The sequence below is a fragment of the Egretta garzetta genome, unplaced genomic scaffold, assembly GCF_000687185.1.
Source record: "Egretta garzetta isolate BGI_Z169 unplaced genomic scaffold, ASM68718v1 scaffold140, whole genome shotgun sequence".
Classification (NCBI taxonomy): domain Eukaryota; kingdom Metazoa; phylum Chordata; class Aves; order Pelecaniformes; family Ardeidae; genus Egretta; species Egretta garzetta.
Genome location: NW_009258376.1, coordinates 78,019 through 78,455, shown reverse-complemented (window position 1 = coordinate 78,455; position 437 = coordinate 78,019). Strand labels below are relative to the sequence as shown.

At 71.9% G+C, this 437-nt stretch overlaps 1 protein-coding gene across 1 annotated transcript in view; it reads right to left on the bottom strand.

Annotated features, from left to right (window-relative positions):
- Positions 1 to 437, bottom strand: part of LOC104127258 (nucleoside diphosphate kinase, mitochondrial-like) — a gene marked incomplete at its 5' end in the record, with an annotated part of 2,168 nt that overhangs the window by 640 nt on the left and 1,091 nt on the right. Inside the window, 1 exon segment of the mRNA XM_009639916.1 lies at positions 17 to 69. Within this exon segment, the coding sequence (XP_009638211.1) occupies positions 17 to 69 (53 nt within the window).

The window sequence follows — 437 nt, the reverse complement described above, 5'->3', positions numbered from 1 at the left end:
CCCCCCGCCCCCGCGCCCCCGCGTCCGGCTTCCCCAGCACCAGCGTCTTCTCCTGCAGCTCCGGAGGGGCTGCGTGGGGACGGAGGGGCCAGCGTCACCACCGGGCACGCGACACGGGTCACCACCAGACGGGGGACAGAGGCACAGGGTGAGGCAGCAGGACCCCAAGCTGCTCCCAGAGCACCACGGGTGGTTGCTTGGTCCTGGTGGGCAGCAGCTGCCATGGGGTGAACCCGTCCCCACGCCGTCCCCATCCCTGTCCCCATCCCGGGGCCGTGTCCCCCTGGCCGAGCTGTGCCTCGCAGCCTGGCCGAGTCCCGGGCAGGGACCGCAGGGATGCGCTGCAAAGCCCTGACGGGCGCTGGGGACACGTCCATGGCTGGGAAACGTCCTTTAACTCCAGCTTTGGCTGAGCGCACCGCACTGCTGCGTCCCCC